At 39.8% G+C, this 23,088-nt stretch overlaps 1 protein-coding gene across 14 annotated transcripts in view; it reads left to right on the top strand.

The window, feature by feature from the left end:
• Positions 1–23,088, top strand: part of TMCC1 (transmembrane and coiled-coil domain family 1) — a 219,408-nt gene that overhangs the window by 133,163 nt on the left and 63,157 nt on the right. The window contains exon 1 of one of the 14 annotated variants that reach the window (XM_073787756.1): positions 17,786–17,931. The exons of the other annotated variants lie outside the window; for them this stretch is intronic. Within the exon in view, the coding sequence (XP_073643857.1) occupies positions 17,905–17,931 (27 nt within the window). The 5' untranslated portion in view covers positions 17,786–17,904. Of the gene's footprint in view, positions 1–17,785; positions 17,932–23,088 lie in introns of those variants that run through there. 14 annotated transcript variants of the gene reach the window in all.

The following is a 23,088-nucleotide window of genomic DNA, read 5'->3' as shown; positions in this document are numbered from 1 at the left end:
AGTCGGAGACCATTAGAATTAAGTATTAGAGCGAGTCATCAGAGATCCAGAGATTTTGATAAATCGTATTGTGGTAGTATCACACTGACAGAACACTAACAGCACAAACACTTTCTTAACTGATTCATCTAATCTCCCAAGGGCAGTGCCAGTGATACTTCTGTTATCCACATCTCTTCATTTTTGTCAGAGTGCTTAGACCAGAAATTTAATTTTAGGTTTAACCTAACTATAGTCCATCTTTTTATTCAAGTGTACAAATTGCAGTTGCAAATTCCGTTTTACTGTGTAGTATCCCTGAGCTCAAATTCAGAGTGGGTTCCCTATAGGTGTGGGAAATTTTTCACACTCTCTAGAGATAACCTCTAAGTTGATAGATTTTAGAATTAAAATCTGTAGCTTAGGAGTATTTTGATAGTGTTTAAAATATTGTCTCAAACCTGTGTTCTTTTTTCGTTTTTGTTTTTTTTCGGTACGTGGGCCTCTCACCGCTGCGGCCTCTCCCGTTGCGGAGCACAGGCTCCGGACGCGCAGGCTCAGCGGCCATGGCTCACGGGCCTAGCCGCTCCGCGGCACGTGGGATCCTCCCGGACCAGGGCACGAACCCGCGTCCCCCGCATCGGCAGGCGGACTCCCAACCACTGCGCCACCAGGGAAGCCCCAAACCTGTGTTCTTAATGCCTCAGTAAATACATCTACAGTTTTAAATTTTTTGCTCTTTCATTTAATTGGACCTGAGATAATTACAGAATCCCTTGGAGACCCAAATAGTTACCAACCTCAGGCAAAATTGTTCGCTTGCCAAGGACAGAATGTTTCCCTTTAATAATATAAGGGAAATGAAAGTTCCATTTTGCACCAAAAATGCGGTGCAGGATAGGTCCATTTGAATTCATGACAAACATAATAAAATGAGAAAGTAAAGAGTATGTTGGCTAAAATAATCCTTTGGTAATTATCACCTTATAGAAAGACCTTTAATTGCTAAAGGCAAAATATTCTTTGTTGCTTCTGATCCAGGCAGAGTTTCTGATTAATAATAAAGAGCATTTAAAAAATAAATTTCGCAGTTTTGTTCCCCTCTTTAAATCAGTATAACTTAATGTGCCATAAGAAGAAAAGTGGTTTAATTATTCTTGGTTTATTTTTACCCCTGGTCAAGAGTAAATATGTGAAACTTTACATCATTTCCAGAGATTAGTGTAAGAACATAAGTGAATGAGGTCTAATCTAGACTGCTTTATAAAAGAATCATATTTGGCAGAGAGATGTGAAGTACTTGAAAGAAGAAAGGACAAAATTCCCAGCTCTTACCCCTGGTTCTCTATCTAAAAATCTGTCACATCCATTACCATTTACTTGTCTTTCCTTCCCTACTAGACTGTGAACTCTGTGAGGTCAGAAATGAGTCTGACTTCTCTGTTTATCCCCAGTGAATGCAGGGATGAATTGGGAGTCTAACCCTAGCCATACTGACAAGCTTCTGTTTAGCCTCAGGCAAGTCATAGTACAGCTCTGTCCTTACGCCTGTTTTCAAAAGGATTAAAGAGAAAATCATAGTCTCTTAGAGATGGAAGAGACCTTAAAGAGTACATAATTCAACCCCTTATTTTGTGGATGAAAAAATCCTGCCTGCCTGGCTCTTCTAAATGTGAGAATAGAAATCCTTTGAACTAAATAAATAGCCGTGTTATATTTTATCCTGATTTTCTCTTGTGGGATAGATTAATTTCATTTGGGACTGTGGTGTAAAGCCTTAAACCAGATCCGTTTTCCTTTGCAATTTAGTCCTCAAATCTTATTCTTGAGTTAGAAAAAGAATGGCTGGTTTAAGTTTCTCAGGGCAGAGGACAATAGGAGAGGGAAAGAAACATCTATTCAGTAGGATTTATGATAAATCAAAACAAAATACCTAAACCTAGTTGCTTAAATCATTTATCTCTCACTAGGCACCTCTCACTAAACTTTTTTTTTGTTTTATAATAAACTCATGGACACATTAAGGTCCTTATGTCTAAATATGTGGGCATTTAAAAAAATGATTTTCAAAAGTTGTTTAGATTTGGGGACTTTAAAATTTTACTTTGTAATGAAATATCTTCAAACTTATGAGGAAGAGCTGTGTCTTGGCATCTATTATAACAAACCCCAAGTGAACTGAAATATTTATTTATTCTTAAAATTAGGGAGTGATTATTTGCTTTTCAAAAGAAGGCTTCACTTTAAGAAAATATCCAAAAGAAGCACTTATATGTGCTTCAATAAGAATGAACCTTAAAAATATGTTAAGGAAAGAAAGCCAATTACAAAAGACTACATATTGTATGATTCCATTTATATGGAATATCCAGAATAGGCAAGTCTATAGAGACAGAAAGTAGATTCGTGGTTACTTAGGGCCAGGAGAGATGGGGGAATAGGAGGGTGATGGCTAAGGGGTACAGGGTTCCTTTTTGAGGTGAGGAAGATGTTCTAAGATTAATTGTGATGGGTGTACATTTCTGTGAATATAAGGAAAATCATGGAATTGTACACTTTAAATGGGTGAACTATAATGATGTGTGAATTGTATCTCAAAGTGATTTAAAAAAATATTTATCAAAAGAATTGTTTAGTGAACATTGTTATATCATCTAAATAACCATTTGATTTTTTGAAAATAATGGCTAGCATTTGTTAATTGCCTATTATGTGCCAGGCATTGTGCTAAATACTTGAAAACCTACATTTTCTTACATTAGGTTTTAGTTTCCATACAGCTTTTCAGCAACACAGTCATCTTTGTATTCTCCATGCATACTAGCACAAAGCCTTACAAATGCCATAAGCTCAAAACATTTGGATGAATGACTATATATATGAATTTATGAACGAATGAATTTAGCACTCTGGCTTGGCATTCCAGGACATCAGAGTTTTGATTTCTCCTTTTCTTTTTGTCAGTCTAGTCTCAGACCTAGCAAGCAGTTTTAGCTCACATGGGGATTAATGATTGTATCAAATGGAAGAATTATTCTGATTTGCTTTTGCCGTTTCCACAGAAGTAAAGGAAGAAGAGGGCATTTATTGCATTGCCCTCCTTCTGTTTGTTCCTTATTTCGAGTAGTCAGCAACCCATCTTTAGCTTTCAGTCTTTATATTTACTTCTGGAAGTAGTGGTTTAATCTTCCTGTAGATCTTTTAAGGAGAACACTAGCCCAAACAAATTTGGCTTCAAGTATGCCTGAATCAGAGTCCGGGAAAATGCCTCTCAAAATCTTCTACATAGGTGATATTTCTATTTTTTTTGTTTCAGTTTCAGAATAGAAATGAGATTCCCAAACTCTTACAGTGAAGGTCACAATTTCTTCTTACTTTTAGATAGTTGAATTAGGATAATTAGTTGGATGCTGACTAAATACACGAATAATATAGTTCAGCTCTGCAACCCAGGACCGTCTAGAATCCTGATGACCTCATATCCTGGTATAGATTGCTCTAATACTGTAATATGTATATTCCTTCGAATTCTGGGTCAACTAGAAGGTGCCTCTCTCCACAGCCTGTGCTGATAATTACTGAATTATGAGAAATTACAGTTTTATTCATTACTCATAGTTAATCCAAACTTGCCAGTCTTTTACACGTCACTTATTAAGAGTCAGGTAAACTTTTCCTTTTCTAGAATTCTAAAAATCTTGCATACTACGATGATGATTATAAAGCCCTCTGTCTTAGTCCATTCAGGCTGCTATACCAGAAAAAAAACATAGACTGGGTGGCTTATAAAAATGAAAATTTATTGCTCACAGTTCTAGAGTCTGGGAAGTCCAAGATTAAGTGCTGGCAGAATTCAGTTTCTGGTGAGAGGCTGCTTCCTCATATTCGGGGATCTTCTTACTATAACCTTAAATGATGGAAGGGGCAAGGAAGCTTTCTGTGGCCTCTTTTTAGTGCTGCTTTTGTAAGGACACTAATTTCACTCATGAAGTTTACGCCATCATGACCTAATCACCTCCCAAAGACCCCCACACACCTCCTAATACCATCACTTTGGGGTTTAAGGTTCAACATACGAATTGGCGGGGGGACACAAACACTTACACCATAGGATCTCTCCCAGTTCCCACCCCGATAATTATTTTTATAAGAAAGTTATTTGCCAATAAATACTGGATCTTATGCTGAAAAATACCAATATTAAAAGCATTCTTTTCTACCCATTACTTCTTTTTTTCCTCTCCATTTCTTAGAGTTTTAAAGCAGTTATTGTTCATAATAGGCTCTAACCATTTCATCACCTATTATAAGACTTGTGCCTGATTTCTTTTTTTTTTTATTGAAGTATAGCTGATTTACAGTGCTGTGCCAATCTCTGCTGTACAACAAAGTGACTCAGTTATACACATATAGACATTCTTTTTTTTATATTCTTTTCCATTATGGTTTATCACAGGATATTGAATATAGTTCCCTGTGCTGTACAGTAGGCCCTTGTTTATCTATCCTATATATAATAGTTTACATCCCACACTCACAGTCCTTCCCTCTCCCACCCCCGCCCCTTGGCAACGACAAGTCTATTCTCTATGTCTTTGAGTCTGTTTCTGTTTTGTGGATAGGTTCATATGTGTCATATTTTAGATTCCACATATGAGTGATATCATATGGTATTTGTCTGACTTCACTTAGTATGATAATCTCTAGTTGCATCCATGTTGCTGCAAATGACATTATTTCATTCTTTTTTATGGCTGAGTAGTATTCTGTTATATATATATATGTACCACATCTTCTTCATCCATTCATCTGTCAATGGACATTTAGATAGTTTCCATGACTTGGCTATTGTGAATAGTGCTGCTGTGAACATAGGGGTGCGTGTATCTTTTTGAATTATAGTCTTGTCCAGGTATGTGCTCAGGAGTGGGATTGCTGGATCATTAAAACTCTTGCTCTGTGTCATAAAATTCCTGTTTTTAAGTAGAGGCCCAGGTTTTTGTTTTGTTTCCTGAGTATTTGAAATTTTGGAATTGAATCAGTAGTACAGTGTTGCAGGCTGCAACTTTTATCCATCTTTCACCTAAAATGGACCAAGCCAACCAGAGATAATTTAAAAATTATTTATTCCAAAAAATATTTTGGAGTATCTGAAAAGAATGATTTCTTTTGTGCTTGAATTGCTAAATGATTTATAATTCCATTTGCAGTTTTTTTTTAATTTCTGCTGTGATTTTTTAAAAATAAATTTATTTATTTATTTATTTTTGGCTGTGTTGGGTCTTCGTTTCTTTGCGAGGGCTTTCTCCAGTTGCGGCGAGCAGGGGCCACTCTTCATCGCGGTGCGCGGGCCTCTCACTGTCGCGGCCTCTCCCGTTGCAGAGCACAGGCTCCAGACGCGCAGGCTCAGTAGTTGTGGCTCACGGGCCCAGTTGCTCCGCAGCATGTGGGATCTTCCCAGACCAGGGCTCGAACCCATGTCTCCTGCATTGGCAGGCAGATTCTTAACCACTGCACCGCCAGGGAAGCCCCCATTTGCAGTTTTCACCCCCACCTGTTGATTAGAGTTCTGCCTGCAGGAACTGTATCAGTCTACTTTCCCTTTAGCATCTCATGAATTATTATTATCATAAGGAAGTGAGAAGTTTGACCATTGTTGTCACAACCAAACTGAAAGGAAGTGCTTAACTGTATAATGGCATTGGGGAAATTGTCAAAGCCTAGATGAAGGGAAACTTTGGTTCAACATTTAATTTACTATGATAGCTGGTCATGTTTAAAGCCTGAAGAGAGAATGTTTTGTAATCTTTATATTGAGGCCTAGAAAATCACCAGGTCTGTGCTTTCAAATGATCAGCAGTGGAGGCTGAGTAATGATGCTACTCTTCTAGGTATGGCAAACAGCGGAGATGGTAAATGTTACAGAGTTAAAAAAAAAAAAAATTCCAGTTTTGAAAGAATCCGTGTTTTTATGTATGAGAAGAGAAAAGTTGCTCATCATGTTTTGCTTTTACTTTTTTTGTCTACCAGGAAGACTTCGACTTAAACTTTAGGTCTAGTTTTAGCAAGTGCTGTAATATTTAGTCTAAGTTTATGAATTATTTCTCTACTTACTTATATGGTAGTACATATTTACTTCTCCTTGTTTCAGTTGTCTTGTTTTGCTTCTTTTTTTAAAAAATATTTATTTATTTGGCTGTTCTGGGTCTTTAGTTGCGGCACACGGGATCTTCGTTGCAGTGTGCGGAATCTTTTGGTTGCTGCACACAGGCTCTTGGTTGCGGCATGCAGGATCTAGTTCCCTGATGGGGGATCAAACCTGGGCCCCCTGCACTGGGAGCGCAGAGTCTTGAGGACTGGACCACCAGGGATGTCCCTGTTTCTTATTGTAAACCATCTTTAAAAATATTTTTTAAGAACTGGGTTGGGGGCTTCCCCAGTGGTGCAGTGGTTAAGAATGCGCTTGCCAATGCAGGGGACACGGGTTTGAGCCCTGGTCTGGGAAGATCCCACATGCCACGGAGCAACTAAGCCCGTGTGCCACAACTACTGAGCCTGTGCTCTAGAGCCCACGTGCCACAACTAATGAAGCCCCCGCACTGTGGGGGGCTGTGCTCCGCAGCAAAAGAAGCCACCGCAATGAGAAGCCCACGCACTGCAACGAAGAGTAGCCCCCGCTCAGCGCAACTAGAGAAAGCCCGTGCGCAGCAACGAAGACCCAATGCAGCGAAAAATAAATAAAATAATAAACAAAATTACAAGAGGGAGGAGATATGGGGATATATGTATATGTATAGCTGATTCACTTTGTTATACAGCAGAAACTAACACACCATTGTAAAGCAATTATACTCCAATAAAGATGTTAAAAAAAAATCATTGTGCCATAAAAAAAAAAATTGAACTGTAGGGAAAATAAACTATTTATAAAATAAAATGAAACAAAAAGAGGGTGGGTAACTGAGGAACCTGTAAAAATTCATTTTTAAGAATCCTTTTGCAGCCTGCATTAATGGAGCATGCGTTCAGGGTTAAATTTATATTTTAGATTAGGCTTCAAGTATATGGGGGATTAACATTTTATTGAATGCCTGTTATGTGCCTAGAAGAAAAAGCTCTCATACATTAATTCATTTCATTCTCACAGCATTTATACAAAGTAAATATTAGTCCTGTTTTACTGATGAGGAAACTGAGACTGAAATTCAAAAAGCTTGCCCAGGTTTACAAAACAAAATAAGAAAGTAAGTAGGTGTTCTTTCTGCTCCTCCATACTATTATCTCCAACTGAGTACTGGTGACATGCTGGGCATTGCACAGATGCTGTTGCCACAGTGTTGAAAACAGCAGACACTTGCCCCTGTCCCCTTCTGTCTCAAAAAGAAGGTGAGGGGACTAAGTATATAGAATAATAAACCTGGTGTGACTTCATCTAATTTTAAAACTAGTGAGAATGTAAGTATTTCAGATATTCCTTACAGTGGTCCATTTTCTCTTTTAAGAATGCTGGGAATGCTTTATTGAATTTCCTTAGCCTTCCAATATCCTTATGGAGAAAACATTTATTATACAAATGCACAAGTAGTGTTGAGTGTAATTATGATTGTCTCCTTATCATCGAGTTTATTAGTGGAATCACTTTAGGACCAAGTTTTCTAACACTTGATATTACACAGTAGTCATCAGTCTGCATATTATTGAAAATTAAAACAGTTTTTAAAGCTACATGTATATTCATTAAATCTTCTCTAAGAGTACTTAATTTCTTTTCCTCCCTTTCTGGGATTTAAAAAATAGACAAAAAGAAGAGAGGTTCAGCCATGTCTGTCTCTTTGGGTAGAGAGGACATGCATGCTTTGTGCTGCTGAAGTGGAGAAAGAGAGACCAATACCCTTAGGATCCAGAACATCTGGCAACGCTGCCCTAGAGGCTACACACCACAACTGTAGATGTATGAGGTTTCCCATCAGGGCATTTGCTTTGAAGGGGGAGGATTCTTGTGGCAACAGCTGGGGTTAGAGAAATGTGAAGCTGCTCTTGGAAGAGGTCGAGCTACAGAGTGAAGCGCTCGGCTTTGGCACTGTGGCTGAGAAGCTGTTGGTGTTACTCTGATTATGAGCCCACAAGAGAAGGTGTGGAGTTGGTGCAGGACATGACAACAAAATGTTTTATAATCTCATGATACAAGCCAAAGAGAAGAGTGAGTTTCAAGAAATGTGAATGCATGTTTAAAACTGTTGGGAAATTTTTTTTCTCTGTTTTGTTTTTTTTTTTTTTTTTGTACTCCTGAATAGAAGAATTTTCCTACGAGATCAGTGTCTCCAGCACTAATAGCTGGTACCTTGAAATCTAGTTTAATTTGATTTAACACATGACAGTGAAGTGTGTGTTTTCTAAGAAATTTTATTCTCTTTATATTGTGTGATAATGGGGAAGTCTTGAAAATTCGTGCTGTGTTCTAAATGATTACCAAAAATTATCATACAAGTTGAAAGCACAGATAGGCTTTCTTTATAGGCTGGAAAAACCTAGGTGCAAATCCCTTCTTCTTTACTTATCAGTTCTGTTACCTTGAGCAAGTTTCTTATCCTCTCAGCTTCATCTTTGAGTTGAAGATGGTGGTGGTAGCAACTTCCTCCTAGGGCTGTTATGAGATTATAGTGAATATGTGTAAAACTCTCAATATAGTAGTATACTAAGATTACATAATATGCTATTCTTATTTTTTTTAGAAAGTGGTGAAGATAAATGGGTTGTCTCAACTTAAAAATACTTGATTTTCTAAAAACTTCTACAACAAACCAGCCTCATTGCCACCTTCTACCTCTTTCCCTGAAGTTGCTACAAGAGCTCTCTCACCTTTAGATACCTACTTGGTACCAGTGTTAAAGTTACAAGGTGAAATTAAGGTTTAAATATCTTATCAGCAATGTAAGCATCCATTTTGCACCTAATTTAATTAGGTACATGGAACACAACATTAGTCATATTTACTCTAGAGATTTGGATAATTTCAAAGAAGCGTTTTAAAAGTCATACTCTTTGGTGTCACTAGAATTAAAGAGGCTTTTCACTGTGAACAGCTTCATTAGATGCTGTTATGACTGTAATTGTTTTTTAAAACAAATGAAACTTGGCAGTCAAAACCTACCAAAGTACAAGAAAAGCTTTGATTTAGGTTTTATGAAACAGTGAAAGTATTTTTTAAAACCTGAATTTTAAATAAGTTAATAAAATAAGTTAATAAATAGCAACCAGGTTATGAGTTTTAAGTTTTTCTTAGAGTTTAGAAACTGAACTCAAAAATGCCTCTCTCACCCTCCATTATCTATGTTTTTATTTATTCATTCAATCAGTCAGTTATTCATTTATTTATTGCCTGCGTTGGGTCTTCGTTGCTGCGCACAGGCTTTTTTCTCTAGTTGCGGTGAGCGGGGGCTACTCTTGTTTGCAGTGCGTGGGCTTCTCATTGTGGTGGCTTCTCTTGTTGCGGAGCACAGGCTCTAGGCATGCGGGCTTCAGTAGTTGTGGCGCATGGGCTTAATTGCTCCGAGGCATGTGGGATCTTCCCGGACCAGGGATCAAACCCATGTCCCCTGCGTTGACAGGCGGATTCTTAACCACAGCACCACGGGAAGTCCCTATCCGTGTTTTTGAAGCTGTGATCAAGATTTTTTTCTTTATCGGGGCAGTGCATTTTGCGGACCATTTAACCTATTTACCAGTTTTTATACACTGAGCGAAACATACATACAGTTAATTTCCTTGGTCTGTACCATATAATAAAAAAGTAAATATAACTAACTCAGTGCCTATCACAATATCTGGCTCAGAGTAGGTATTTTATTATTCATTCGTGAAATGCTATGAGAGTTGGGAAAAGGATTTCCTGAAAGGGAACTCAGAGAAAGCTTCATGGGAGCATTGGCATTTGGGCCTTTAAGATCATGGTGATCTCGGATATAGAGAGAGTTAGAAGGGCATTCCAGGATGAGAGAGGTTCAGGAGCCAAGGCCCAATGGTGATGGATACCGTCCTAATGTATACGTTGTTTACAAACCATCCAGTTCTTTTGAGCTGCTGTCACAATGTGAATCTAAAGACATAGGAACAAAAATGAAGCTAGCAAGGTAGCTACCTTCCTTTAGGATAGGTAGAATAAAATGAAGCCTGTCCCTTGGGATTTGGTTTGTCATTTGAAGTAGGCCCCTCTATGAGAACATCGAAGATAGATCGAATAGCAAAGGTAACCAAGTGGCTTACCTTCTCTGAGCCTTAATTTCCTCATCTTTAAAAATGAGGCCAATGAATAAGTAGAGTGTGGGGTATTTTGAGGATTAAATGAAGTAATGTATATGAAGAGCCTAGTACTTAGAAGGTCACTATTCTTTTGGTGGTTATTGATAGTAGTAGTTGTATATATTATATATGTTTATATATAAATACATATATATCTTTTAAAATTTTTATTTATTTAGTTATTTGTTTTTGGCTGTGTTGGGTCTTCGTTGCTGTGCACGGGCTTTCTCTAGCTGCAGCAAGTGGGGGCTACTCTTCGTTGCGGTGCGCAGGCTTCTCATTGCGCTGGTTTCTTTTGTTGCAGAGCACAGGCTCTAGGTGCACAGGCTTCAGTAGTTGCAGCACATGGGCCCTAGAGCGCACGGGCTTTGGTAGTTGCGGCACATAGGCTCAGTAGTTGTGGCTCGCGGGCTCTAGAGTGCAGGTCAGTAGTTGTGGTGCACGGGCTTAGCTGTTCCCCGGCATGTGGGATCTTCCCAGACCAGGGATCGAACCCGTGTTCCCTGCATTGGCAGGTGGATTCTTAACCACTGTACCACCAGGGAAGTCCCGAAAGTAGTAGTTGTAATGAAAATAGTAACATGTTGTTTGGGATGAAAAGACATTTCGTTATCCAAAAGAATCAATGGTGCATTACAGCGTAACAGCTTTATGAGTATTTTCTAATTCTGGTGTCAATCACATATACTTCACAGTGCCATTTGTGTAATGTAAATACAACTTTGTTTTTCTTGTTTCATGATAAAATTTTTTACTCTGAATACTTTATATAACAATAGAGGAGTAGCTGCATATTCCAAAGATTCACCATAATAGATACCATGAAGTACAATGACACTTTTCTACAGAAGCCTTTTATAGGAATGTTTAATTCTTTTTTTATCCCTTATCCCAGCCTCCCTAGAGTTCTCAACTGCTCATTAAGTTCAAATTTGTGCAAACTACAAGAAAATCTTTCTAAGAGAGTTGATTCAGCCAAGAATTTTATCATAAGAGACTTCAGAGATGAGGAAACTGGGGCTAATTGAGATTTGTCTGCACAGGTTATTTGTGCTAAAACTGGGATTGAGTTTGTTTTCTTCTCTCCCTGGCTAGGACTCTTTCTTTGGTATATACCATGCTGTCTGTAATCAAGTACATCTATGCAGTAAACCTGTATTGATCTTAAGAGTTGGGGTGGCCGAGGAGGGCACAAGTCCTGTTAGGAGTATTTCATCACAGAATGATTTTTAAGTTTTAACAGCTTTTCAACAAGTTTTAACGGTTTTTTAAAAGTATAATCACATACTATAAAATTCACCCATTGAAGCTCTACAGTTCTGTGATTTTTACCTTTTTCAGAGTTTTGCAACCATCACCACAATTCATTTTAGAACATTCTTATTACCCAAAAAAGAAACCCCATACATCTTAGCCATCACTGCCCAATCTTCCCATTCACCCCACCCCTAGGCAACCACTAATCTAGTTTCTGTATCTATATATTTGCATGTTCTGGACATTTTATACAAATCAAATCATAAAATATATGGTCCTTTGTGACTAGCTTCTTTAATTTAGCATACTGTTTTCAAGATTATACTGTGTGGGGCTTCCCTGGTGGCGCAGTGGTTGTGAGTCTACCTGGCAGTGCAGGGGACACTGGTTCAAGCCCTGGTCCGGGAAGATCCCACATGCTGCGGAGCAACTAAGCCCATGCGCCACAACTACTGCGCCTGCATTCTAGAGCCCACGAGCCACAACTACTAAAGCCCCTGCACCTAGAGCCTGTGCTCCACAACAAGAGAAGCCACCGCAACGAGAAGCTCGCGCACTGCGCAACACCCGCACACCGCAAGAGTAGCGCCTGCTTGCTGCGGCTAGAGAAAGCCCGTGCACAGCAATGAAGAACCAACACAGCCAAAAATAATAAATAAATAAAAATAAATAAATTTATAAGATTATACTGTATGTTGTATATCAGTATTTCCTTATTATTGCCAAATAATATTCAATTATATGGATATATCACATTTTACATATTCATCAGTTGATGGACATTTGAGTTGTTTCTACTTTTTTGATACAATGAATAATGCTGTTGTGAATATCTGTGCACAAGTTTTTGTATGGACATTTGTCTTTATTTCTCTTGGGCATGTACCTAGGAGTGGAATTGTTGGATCATTTCGTAACTCTATTTAATCATTTGAGGAACTGCCAGACTGTTTACCAAGGGACTGCACCATTTTACATTCCTACCAGCAGTCTATGAGGGTTCTATTTTCTCTACATTCTCACCAATTCTAGTTATTGTCTGTCTTCTTTATTATCGCCATCCTAGTTAGGTATGAAGTGGTATCTCATTGTGGTTTTGATTTGCATTTCGCTAATGGCTAATGATGTTGAGCATCTCTTCATGTGCATATTGGCCATTTGTCAGTCTCCTTTTGAGAAATGTCTCTTCAGGTCCTTTGCCCATTTCTAAATTGGGTTTTCTCTCTAATATTTAGTTGTAATGGTTCTTTATATAATCTATGTACAAGTCCCTTATAACGCTTATGAGTTGCAAACATTTTTTCCCATTCTGTGGGTTGTCTCTTCAGTTTCTTAATGGTGTCCTTTGAAGTTTGGTCTGTTTTATCTATTTTTTTTCTTTTGTGGCTTATGCTTTTGGTGTCATATCTAAGAAACCATTGACTATATCCAAGGTCATGAAGATTTACACCCATGTTTTCTTCTAAGAGTTTCATAGTTTTAGGTCTTACATTTAGATCCTCGATTCATTTTGAGTTAATTTTTGTATATTGTGTGAGGAAGAGTCCAACTTCATTCTTTTGCATGTTGATAGCCACTTGTCCCAGTATCATTTGTTGAAAAGACTGTTGAGTTGTCTTGGCAAAGGAAATGATTCTTAAGCATTGTTTTAAAAGGAGAGCTGTAAATGGCAGAAATGAAAGAATTCTGATCTGGCTTCTAGGTAAATTATGTGAAGAGTGTGAGGTCAAGATATTTAGACCAGGGACTTCCCTGGTGGTCCAGTGGGTAAGACTCCGCGCTCCCAATGCAGGGGGCCTGGGTTCGATCCCTGGTCTGGGAACTAGATCCCACATGCATGCCACAACTAAGAAGTCTGCATGCTGCAACAAAGATCCTGCATGCCACAACTAAGACCTGGCACAGCCAAAAAAATAAATAAGTAAAATAAATATATTTTTTAAAAAAAGATATTTAGATCAGAGGGTCCTTTCCCCGTGGCAGACCGTTGGAAACCGTAAGTAATAGATGAGACATCTGCTGAGGAGGAATTACAGTGTTGGAATTACAGAGTTAAGTTGTAGTGTTAGAAGTCTATCAAGAAATGACCTGGGCTTCCCTGGTGGCGCAGTGGTTGAGAGTCCGCCTGCCAATGCAGGGGACACGGGTTCGTGCCCCGGTCTGGGAGGATCCCACGTGCTGCGGAGCAGCTGGGCCCGTGAGCCATGGCCGCTGAGCCTGTGCGACCGGAGCCTGTGCTCCGCAACGGGAGAGGCCACAACAGTGAGAGGCCTGCGTACCGCAAAAAACAAAAGAAATGACCTGATGGTCTTAACTTCTTTTGTTGAAGTAAGTCATGGAATCTTCAGTTATTAAGATGAATGTACAGAGAAACTTTGAGGGAACTTTAAGTATGCAAAAGCTGCTGTAAATTTATAAGGTAAAGCCAATGTAGAAAAAATAAATGACAGAGCTAGAGCATGAGAAATATAATTTATAATTTTATTTCCTCCAAGTAAACACAGAAGCACAGAAATGGATGCAAATAACTGAATGGCAAAATAGTGGAAAGAATGTTAGTGAAGGCAGAAGACGCCTGTACTCGCGGGTGGCGGGAGCCAGGAGCCGGGACCCCGGCGCTCCTGCCTTAGTGGTTCCAGGATGCAGGCGCCTCCCAGGGCCGAGAGGAGCTGAACAGCCGCGTCCTGCTGGCCAAGGAACTCGTCATCACGGACAGAGGCGCAAACCAACCCCAACCCCACCTTGACTGGGCTCTTAACTTGCACCACCACCACCACCCCCATCACCCAGACCTCGCTGCCAGGCTCGGATCCTCCTGGTCCCACTCATGTCACACACACAAAGCCAAAGCAAGCCCTCCCCCTCCCCCACCCCCGCCACTGGCACTGGAAGAAAGAGAGTCCCAGTGGCCACACAGAAAAAACGGAAAGAGAAACGGGTGCCATGAGTAACAGAAAATCAGTTGTTGTTGTTGTTGTTGTTTTCGGTACGCGGGCCTCTCACTGTTGTGGCCTCTCCTGTTGCGGAGCACAGGCTCCGGACGCGTAGGCTCAGCGGCCATGGCTCACGGGCCTAGCATCTCCGCGGCATGTGGGATCTTCCTGGACCGGGGTACGAACCCGTGTCCCCTGCATGGCAGGCGGACTCTCAGCCACTGCGTCGCCAGGGAAGCCCCAAAAATCAGTTTTTAAAAGGTGCTTTAGGGCTTCCCTGGCGGCGCAGTGGTTAAGAATCCGCCTGCCAATGCAGGGGACACGGGTTCGAGCCCTGGTCCAGGAAGATCCCACATGCCGCGGGGCAGCTAAGCCCGTGCGCCACAACTACTGAGCCTGCACTCGAGAGCCTGTGAGCCACAACTACTGAGCCCACATGTTGCTACTGAAGCCCGCACACCTAGAGCCCATGCTGCGCAACAAGAGAAGCCACCACAATGAGAAGCCTGCACACCCTAACGACAAGTAGCCCCTGCTCAACTAGAGAAAGCCCGCGCAGCAACGAAGACCCAATACAGCCAAAAATCAATTTAAAAACAAAAAAAAATGTTAGTGAAGAGTCAGAATTCCTCCATTCTAATCCTAACCTACACTAGTTATGTAACCTTGAGTAAGTCAGTCTTCAGAATAGTAGCTGATAGGGACTTCCCTGGTGGTCCAGTGGTTAAGACTTCACCTTCCAATGCAGGCGGTTCGGGTTCCATCCCTGGTCAGGGAGCTAAGTTCCCATGTGCTTCGGGGCCAAAAAACCCAAAACATAAAACAGAAGCAATGATGTAACAAATGCAATAAAGACTTTAAAAATGGTCCACATCAACAACAACAACAAAAATCTAAAAAAAAAAAAAAGAATAGTAGGTGATATTTACAGAGGCCCTACCATATTCCGGACCTTGTGCAAGCCTCAATCTCCTTTTTTGTAAAATGGAGATTATATTGAATTAATTACTCTGAAAACTTCCATAAAGAGCCATGTACATAGAAGAGATAATTCTTGAAATTTGGTTTTATTCACTGTAGTAGTAGTAGCATCTGATAGTATGTGTGTCAGTGCTCAAAACAATTCTGAAGGGTGTGCTGTATTCTTATTTTGATGAAGAAACTGATGTTCAGTGGTTATGAAAGTTGCACAGTCAGGAATCAGTAGAGTCATGTTTCTAATCCAGTTCTGCCTGATTTCTTTATACCACCTTGACTTTTCTTGAAAGATAGTAGATCCTGGTGGGCAGAGGAGGGGGAAGGAATAGGGTAGCACCAGTGAGATTTAATTTATTATATATGAAAGCTTAAGATGTAGTTCCAAAGGGATGATTCCAAAGTCCTGAGATTGGTGATCTCAGTGGTGAGGTGGAACACTACTACCACGTGTTAATAAGGTCATAGGTATATCCCATTTGATTAACTTGTAAGTCCCAGAAGAGCTAAATGTTATGAAGCACAGTCATATAATAGTTTATCCATGTGTCTTCTGGAATCTTGGACATTTTTCTTCAGGAGACAGGGAGGACAGAACACTGGTGAGGTAATGAAGTCTGAGTGGAAAACAGAGGTGAGTACAAGAGGCCAAAATAGTACTATAGTTTGTGGAGATGGGTAGACTTTGCTTTGAATCAAGAGGATGTCACTTCTTAGAATTAATTCTCATATTCATACCCTTTGAAGACCCTTCTCACCCCACCAATAAAATATCTATGATTAATTTCCAAATATGGAACTAAGCAGGTCTTGAGTGCTTCATAGCTTTGATCTCTCAGCTCTTTTCACACTTCTTATCCTTCCCATGGTTGAGTTGAGAAATATTGTTTGGAAATATAAGACTAATAGACCAGAAAAAGAGTATAGAAAGACCAGAAAAGAATACAAGAGCAGAACAGTTTTTATTCATTGATTTATCCTGTGCCATTTTCTTCTTGACAACAAGTGCAAAGTTCAAGCTTTAGTTGTCATGCTGCTGCTGCTGCTGCTGCTGCTGCTGCTGCTACTGCTACTAAATTAACAAGCAGTAGACATGCTTCTCTTTGATGCAGTTTATCTGTTGGAGATGTCGTCAGCTGCCACAGGGGAAGCAAAGAACTTTGAACTCTCATTCTGATTTGCAAACTTTCAGTTTCTGCATAGAAATCCATGGTGATTGGTGTCTATGAGAATACATCTGTGATGCAAATATGAATAGAAAAGGTAGCTAATATACATTGGGCTCATGCTTTATGTGAGGCAGTCTGAAGCACTTGAAGAGGAAGTAAGAGTCTCCGAAATTATGAAGGCCTGAGTTGTTTTCAATAATACTGTTGTGCTTCTCAGAAATGGCAGAACTGGGATTCAGAAGAAAACTTGAGAGACATTTGAGAGAAAGCTGATGCTGTGTGCTAATTTTGCATGTGCATGTGTGTGTTCATGTGTTCCATCACTCTGAAAGACTGCCTTGTTAGTCACACCTAACCCCACCATTAATCCATAATTCATAATTCATTCTTTTCACCATAGTTTTGTCTTTTTGAGAATGATAAAAGGATTGCGTCACTTTTGGTCTAGAGTGAAACTTTCATAATGTAAGGGAGACCACAAAATGTAAAGGATTATATACATTGTCCTATGTTTTTTCTTGACAGAAATTCCATCTTCTGGTTCCTTTTTCTATTTAGGACGTTTTTTTTGTGTGTTCCCCTTATTTCAGGGAAGAATTTCTAACAGTACAGTTGTATACATTCTTGGTGACCTAAAAAGAAACAATAATATGCATTAGGTTCGTAGCAACCTCTGCTTTTTGGGTGTATGTGAGAAATGAAGTTTTTTAACCATACCTTAAGTTCCAGCATATATCTATTACCAGAAATATTTTTTCAGAATATTCTCCCTTCTTCCTTGTAAAGTCACAGAGAACTTTTGGGGCTCCTCAGCTAGGTCACAGTGGCCAAAAGACTGTGCCTCGTCTTAGAATAGAATCAGTATATTATTTGTGATACAAAACAAAGTAACCTATAGTTCTTCAGATTCCCACTTCCTGTTCATTTCCTCCAGACACAAAATAGATTTGAGGAAAAAAGTATTTTCCTGATGCTTTGAGCTGCCTGTGTTTGGGATTCAATGTATTTTGGGTGCTTATTGCTTAACTGGGCTGAAGATTATCTCATGTGACAGCATAGATCTCTTGTTTTGGAATTGCCATTACTTTCTAGAACAGCCACTCTGTACACCGGCCAACATGCCCTGGATCCTCTTGCTTCATATTACAGTGATACTGCTTTGTCAGGGTAGAATTCAGCCTCACAGGGCTGGTGTCAGTCTCTGCTGACCTCATGCCACAGTACAGCATGTTCAAATCTGGGAGAAACCCGAGGGTTATTCGACACATTCCTCCTCCTCCTCCCTCACAAGCATGGAACCCTCACTCTCCTCGGAAACCGTATGTTGTATATGTGTGTGTATCTGTCTTTTTAAAAAATCTCTTCCTTAATCTTATAATTCTACAGCTTTAAGTGGCGGCTGGTTGAATAGACAGACACAGGAAATGCTGTGAGCTGCTGAAACTTAGCGTTTTTCAGCACTAGATCTCAGCCACGGGTATTTGCTATTTTGGTTCTGACTTGTGTGAGACTGCAATAACTGAGAAGCATATTATGTGTTTCCTAGTTGTTCATTTTACCCATAGGTGTTTAGGCAGAATGCACAGGGTGTTCTTTGGCTGTGTGGTCATGCTGAGATCATACCAGAGTGTCCCCATTCTCCCATATGATGGGCTGTTTCAGTGCAGAGTAAATGTCATCCTCACTCTCTCAGGCTAAATAGTTATCCAAAAATAAGTGTTTTCTTCAATGAACAAAAGAGTTTCGTTTGCTTTTGGCAGCTTGGGAAAAGCTTGGGTTAAATTTGAAGATGCCAGGCATGCATAACAAATGAGAATTTGGATTAAAACCATTTGAAATATTTCTCACATTAAAAAAAAAACCAAAAACGGTTCTTATTACTCAGCTACTTGTTTTCAGTGTATTTTTCCCGAAGACTTGGCAATTTTCTGAATTGTAAAGCAGTATGCACATATCTTGGTGCTAGTTCATGTTTTCAGATCACCAGAGTAAGTCCCTGAGATACAGCTAGATGGGAGGGTGATCCAGCTTTATGCAGCACAACCACCGCTTTCACATTTCATCCATAGTCATGCGTACAAAACCTTGCCTATAGCTTGATTTTACCATGGTTTTTTGGTGTTGGCTTTAAAAACGATGCATAGATATTTTCTGAGATAAATGCTAAAGAAAAGCAGATTCTTTGTAGTTTTACCTGATTCTAAAACTAATGTTTATTAATATTGTTTGGTGTGAGCCATTGGATTTAAGATCCAAACAGATTTTTCACCCTGAAGTTTGATATTAAATTCCTCTTACTCCTTAGGGTTGATAATTTAAATGCCAACTTTATTAACAGATTGTACCCCTCCCTGCTCTGTACCCTTTTTTTTCTGTTGTTTGTTCTGTCTCTTGGATTTTAAAACCCTGGCACATCTCTGTTTGTTCTGAGGTAATAAAAGGTCAGTTTACTTATCTATGTTTTATTAAGAATGCGAGCCCAGGTTGAATGGGGTGGTCAAAAGGAAAGAATTCATAGGTAAAACCTAAAAGGATAGGGGGTGGAGACTGATAGTAAAACAGAAGTTAACTCCTTTTTCACCATTATTGACAGTCCAAAAAGAGGAGGGAAACGTAAAACATAATCTAAATATTCATAATTGATTTTATTTTCTCCATTTATTGCATTAATCCATGAGTAGAGGAAGCTTGCCAAAAGTGTATACTTAGTACCTGAGTGAATGATTGTGTTTCCTTGCTTCACTACCCATGTCTCTGTCTCACTTACCCAAACTATTCGTCAAATCTGGTGAACTAAAATACTCCTATTGAAACAATGATTAAAATGTTCAGAAATGAGGTACTTGCTCTAGTTTCTGAAATTCTTAATATGGCTATCTGGATACATCAAACTGCTCTAGATAGGGGTTTACATATAACCTCCTTGCATGAGGTTGCAACACACTTTGTGAAAGCTACAGAATAAACATTTTGAAGGAAGAAAACTCTAGAGGGGAAAACATATCAGACTCTAGGAAATAAATGGAGAGTTTCAGGAAGTGGGATATTATAGAATGCATTGTATATATATTGAACTTATATTTATATTTTAAATACATAAGATAATATTCCCAGTTGTTGACCAGTTTTAAAGATGAATAATTTCCTCTTTCCTTTCTTAATAACCCTGCAGCACCACTCATCTGTATAAGTTGCCTTGCTTTTCTGTACAAATGCACAGAAATTACAGTGACAATTTAGAACATAGCATGTGTAATCATTGGTTCTGTATAGATGCTATCTTTTAAACAATTGTTATTTACATTGGGCTGTCACTTTATTAAATGGTGAACTTTTGAAAGATAAAACAAAACTCCCCTCCCATCTAAACCTCAAACTGCTGCTTGACCTAAATCTCATCACTCCATAGAGCTCAGAATGCCACATAAAAGTCAGATTCCATAGGAACGATGCAAAGTTCTGCCCACATTATTTTGTAATTGTGGGATTTCTTTTTAATTGAGTTTCATTCAAAAGAAATAGCTAGAATAGTGATTTGAATGGTGGATGAGAAGTGTACAGTAAGGCAGCAGCAGGAGACTGTTTCATGTTGCAGTGTTTCCCTCCTCCCAGTGCTCAAAATGCCTTCCTTCTCCTCATGAGAATGTTTTATATCCCTTAAGACTGTTAGAGGGAAAACAGGTCGAGAACTCTGACCTAATGCTTAAAAACATTTGTCATTGATTATTTTAATTCACGCCAGAAATTAAATGCCAGAGCTCCAGTATATCCTATCTGAAAGAGAGGATGGTATAGGCCAATCATTTGTTCACTGAACAAACAGTTATTCAGATTCTGCTGTATATCAGAGTTTGGGAGTTGAGATGGATTGTCTGCCCTCATGCAGCTTACATTCTAGTTGGGGAAGATGACAACAAGTAATAAGCCTATTAAGTTAACTAGGAGTATGTTAAGTGTGGGCTATAAAATAATAAAGCTGGGAAAGGGAGATTGGAAGTGCTGGGGGCAGGCTGCCTTTTTGGGGGGGGGATAAATTTATCTATTTATTTATTTTTGGCTGCGTTGGGTCTTCGTTTCTGTACACGAGCTTTCTCTAGTTACGGCAGATGGGGGCTACTCTACGTTGTGGTACACATGCTTCTCGTTGAAGTGGCTTCTCTTGTTGTAGTGCACGGGCTCTAAGGCGCAGGGGCTTCAGTAGTTGTGGCACACAGACTCAGTAGTTGTGGCTTGTGGGCTCTAGAGTGCAGGCTCAAGAGTTGTGGTGCATGAGCTCAGTTGCTTCGTGGCATGTGGGATCTTCCCAGACCAGGGCTCGAACCCGCATCCCCTGCATTGCCAGGCAGATTCTTAACCACTGCACCACCAGGGAAGTCCCTGGGCTGCCATTTTTAATTGGATAGTAAGTGTAAGCCTCATTAAAGAAGACATTTGAGGAAGGGCTTGAAAGAGGCAAGCAGGTTAGCCATACAGCTGTCTGAGCAGTGAGCATTCCCAACAGAGGGTACAGAACAAAGGCAAGAGTGTTCCTGATGGATACAAGGAATAGGAAAGAGGTTGGTGTGACTAGAGTAAGAATAAGGGAGTGTAGAGTGGTAGTAATTGGGGTGTCAAAGATGTAATCGAGTGCCTCAGTTATCTATTGCTGTATAACAAAGCACCCCAAAACTTAGTGACTTTAAACAACTATTTTATTTGCTCATAATTCTATGAGTCAGGTATTTGGGCTGGGCTGAGTTAGGTGTTCTTGTGCTGGTCTTGCCTGGGGAGTCACTGTAGTTGTTAGGTCATTCAAGACATGTTTGGCGGTTGGTACAGCTGAGCCTCTCTCCTTGTGGTACAAGGATTTTAGCCTGAACAGCTATAAGGATAGAGTTGTCGTTGACTGAGCTGTAAAGCCTGCTGAAGGTCTCGGTATAGCAAGAGAAAGCAAGCCCCAGGCACAAACACTTTTCAAGTCTCTGCTTGTGTGACATTTGGTAATGTTTCACTGGGCCAAAACAAGTCCATGGCCAAACCTTGGACCTTATCACGGGATGGAGAAATAGATTCCATCTCTTGATGGGAGGAATGGGAAAGTCAAATTGTAAAGGGAAGGGCATACTAGATTGGATGAATTTGTGCTATTAATCTGCCACACAGAGGGCCAAATCAGGTATGCCCCTGAAAGCCATTTTTAAGGACTAGTTTTCTCTTTGAGTGTAAGGAGGACACATAGAAAAAATTAAGCAGGGGAGTGACGTGATTTGACTTAGGTTTTTAAAGGATCATTCTGGCTGTTGTATTGAGAATAGATTATATGGCAACAAGGGAGACCAGTGAGGAGGCCATCGTACTAATCCAGACGAGGTATGATCATGGCTCAGACTAAAGTAGTAGAAGTGAAGATAATGAGAAGTATTTAGATTTTTGATGTATTTTGAATGTAGAACCAACAGGATTTTCTGGTGGATTGGCTATAAGAGAGAAATTGATGACTACAAGGATTTTAGCTTGAACAGCTGGAAGAATGGATTTGTCCTTGAGATAAAAAGTCTGCTGGTGGGGCAGGTTTTGTGGGAAAGAGGAAGAGTTCAGTTTGAGATGTCTACTAGATATCCAAGTGGGAATGTCGAATAGACAGTTGGCTGTATGAGACTGGAATTCAGGAGATGTTGAGACTGAAAATAAAATTTAAGAAGGTATCACAATTAGATGATATTTAAAGTCATGAGACTAGGTGAAGTCATCAAGAGAGAGAATGAGTGTAAAGAAGAGAAGAGGAAAAAGCTCTGAGCCCTGAGCACTTCAGTTTGAGAAGTGGAAGAGGAACCTGTGAGGGAGGAGGGAAATGAGAGTATGTGTACTGGAAGCCAACTATAGAAAGACTTCATAAGAGGGCGGAAAGATCAGCTGTGTCACATGCCACACCGATAGGTCAAGTAAGATGAGGACTAAGAACTCGTCTTTGGATTTAGTAATGTGACGATGATTGGTCACCTTGACAAAAACTTTTTGATAGAATGAGATAAAATCCAGTTGAATGGCTTTGAGAATGGGAAGAGAGGAATTTGAAGACAGTGAGTTTTATACCATTTTTATGAGTTTTACTGTAATAAGGAGCAGAGAAGTAGGGAGTAACTGGTAGAGGAAATGCAGTCAAAAAGAAATTTCTTTAAGGTGGGAGATGGAAAAAAATCATGCTGATAGGAAGAATTCAGTAGAGAGAAGAGAAAAATGATGTTTCTTTCATTTATAATATTTAACAAACTTCAGTGGCACTTGCATGTGCAGGCACTATTCAGAGCACTTTACAAATATGAACTCATTTAATATAAGAATGAAAACAGGGCTTCCCTGGTGGTGCAGTGGTTGAGAATCCTCCTGCCAACGCAGGGGACACAGGTTCGAGCCCTGGTCCGGGAAGATCCCACATGCCGCAGAGCAACTAAGCCCGTGCGCCACAACTCCTGAGCCTGCGCTCTAGAGCCCGCAAG

This window comes from Tursiops truncatus, chromosome 10, assembly GCF_011762595.2.
Source record: "Tursiops truncatus isolate mTurTru1 chromosome 10, mTurTru1.mat.Y, whole genome shotgun sequence".
Classification (NCBI taxonomy): Eukaryota; Metazoa; Chordata; class Mammalia; order Artiodactyla; family Delphinidae; genus Tursiops; species Tursiops truncatus.
This window is presented reverse-complemented; position numbering and strand designations above follow the sequence as displayed.